At 47.2% G+C, this 2,500-nt stretch overlaps 1 protein-coding gene across 2 annotated transcripts in view; it reads left to right on the top strand.

The window, feature by feature from the left end:
- Positions 1 to 2,500, top strand: part of LOC308175428 (equilibrative nucleoside transporter 1-like) — a 20,461-nt gene that overhangs the window by 7,747 nt on the left and 10,214 nt on the right. For both annotated transcript variants that reach the window (XM_080551096.1, XM_080551097.1), the window contains exon 7: positions 1,841 to 1,938. In XM_080551096.1, coding sequence (XP_080407222.1) covers positions 1,841 to 1,938 — 98 coding nt within the window. The remainder of the gene's footprint in view (positions 1 to 1,840; positions 1,939 to 2,500) is intronic.

Here is a 2,500-nt window from a genome sequence, read left to right as displayed (position 1 = left end):
TCAGTCCAGTTATGTAGGCTACACAATCATGGGGAAGACTGCTGACCTGACAGTTGTCCAAAAGACGACCATTGACACCTTGCACAAGGAGGGCAAGACACAAAAGGTCATTGCTAAAGAGGCTGGCTGTTCACAGAGCTCTGTGTCCAAGCAAATGAATAGAGAGGCGAAGGGAAGGAAAAGATGTGGTAGAAAACAGTGTACAAGCAATAGGGATAACCGCACCCTGGAGAGGATTGTGAAACAAAGCCGATTCAAAAATGTGGGGGAGATTCACAAAGAGTGGACTGCAGCTGGAGTCAGTGCTTCAAGAACCACCACACACAGACGTATGCAAGACATGGGTTTCAGCTGTTGCATTCCTTGTGTCAAGCCACTCTTGAACAAGAGACAGCGTCAGAAGCGTCTCGCCTGGGCTAAAGACAAAAAGGACTGGACTGCTGCTGAGTGGTCCAAAGTTATGTTCTCTGATGAAAGTACATTTTGCATTTCCTTTGGAAATCAAGGTCCCAGAGTCTGGAGGAAGAGAGGAGAGGCACAGAATCCACGTTGCTTGAAGTCCAGTGTAAAGTTTCCACCGTCAGTGATGGTTTGGGGTGCCATGTCATCTGCTGGTGTTGGTCCACTGTGTTTTCTGAGGTCCAGGGTCAACGCAGCCGTCTACCAGGAAGTTTTAGAGCACTTCATGCTACCTGCTGCTGACCAACTTTATGGAGATGCAGATTTCATTTTCCAACAGGACGTGGCACCTGCACACAGTGCCAAAGATACCAGTACCTGGTTTAAGGACCATGGTATCCCTGTTCTTAATTGGCCAGCAAACTCACCTGACCTTAGCCCCATAGAAAATCTATGGGGTATTGTGAAGAGGAAGATGCGATGCGCCAGACCCAACAATGCAGAAGTAATATTCTAATTGTCTGAGATTCTGAATTTGGGGTTTTCATTAGTTGTCAGTAATAATCCTAAAAATTAAAAGCAATAAACACTTGAAATATATCAGTCTGTGTGGAATGAATGTATACATTATTCAAGTTTCACTTTTTGAATGGAATTACTGAAATAAATCAACTTTTTGATGATATTCTAATTATATGACCAGCACCTGTGTATATATATACATACATATATACATACATACATACATATATACATATAAACATACATATATATAACATATATATGTTACGGTACATGTGGGAAAACGGTTTATGTCGGCATTTCCCGGGACATGCCTGCATGAACCGTTGGCTTGGTACATGCTGGCATGTCCCGGGAAATGCCGACATAAACCGTCAGGATGGTCTAACCCTAACCCCACGTGCCTAACCCTAACCCCACTGCATGTAGGCAAGACAACACCCAAAGTCTTAAAAGATAAGATATGAATCTGACCTAATAAAGATAAGATATGAATCTGACCTAATAAAGATAAGATATGAATCTGACCTAATAAAGATAAGATATGAATCTGACCTAATAAAGATAAGGGTTAGTGTGTCGGCTGAATCAAGTGGGCTGAATCTGACCTAATAAATCAGGATTTGGAACTGTGATTAATCCCTCCCTCCCTCTCCTCTTCTCTCCTCCCCTCCCCTGGTCCCCTCCCTCTCCCCCTCCCTCTCCTCCTCCCTCTCCCTCTCCCTCTCCCTCTCCCTCTCCCTCTCCCTCTCCCTCTCCCTCTCCCTCTCCCTCTCCCTCTCCTCTCCTCCTCCCCCTCCCCCTCCCTCTCCCCTCCCTCTCCTCTTCTCTCCTCCCCTCCCTCCTCCTTCTCCTCCCCCTCCCTCTCCTCTCCCTCTCCTCTCCTCTCCCCCCCCCTCCCTCTCCCCTCCTCCCCCAGGTGGTTCGGCCATGCAGGACGCAGCGTTTGGTTACTTCATCACTGCCTGTGCCGTCATCCTATTGGCCGTTGTGTCCTATGTGATCCTCCCTAAACTGGTACCAAGGCCACGCCCTCTCTGTCCCTTAGCCACGCCCTCTCTGTCCCGTAGCCACGCCCCTCTACTATACCACTAGTACTACTACTATACTACACTACTGTTTTCCCCTGCTTTTATATTCACATACACAGACCGATTAGTTGAGAAAGAGGTGATTGTGCAAAAGAAAGAAACTGTAATGTTGATACTGAGTAGTTGGATTTAGGGTGCAAGGTCCAACAGAGACTGAGAACGTACACAGAGACTGGGAACGTACACAGAGACTGAGAACGTACACAGAGACTGAGAACGTACACAGGGACTGAGAACGTCCACAGGGACTGAGAACGTCCACAGAGACTGAGAACGTACACAGAGACTGAGAACGTACACAGAGACTGAGAACGTCCACAGGGACTGAGAACGTCCACAGAGACTGAGAACGTCCACAGAGACTGAGGACGTACACAGAGACTGAGAACGTACACAGAGACTGAGAACGTACACAGAGACTGACTACACAGAGACTGACAACGTACACAGAGACTGAGAACGTACACAGAGACTGAGAACGTACACAG

Source organism: Nansenia antarctica (genome assembly GCF_963989245.1).
Source record: "Nansenia antarctica genome assembly, contig: SCAFFOLD_472, whole genome shotgun sequence".
Lineage (NCBI taxonomy): Eukaryota > Metazoa > Chordata > Actinopteri > Argentiniformes > Microstomatidae > Nansenia > Nansenia antarctica.
The sequence above is the reverse complement of the archived record's forward strand: the minus strand, read 5'-3'. Positions and strand labels throughout refer to the sequence as shown.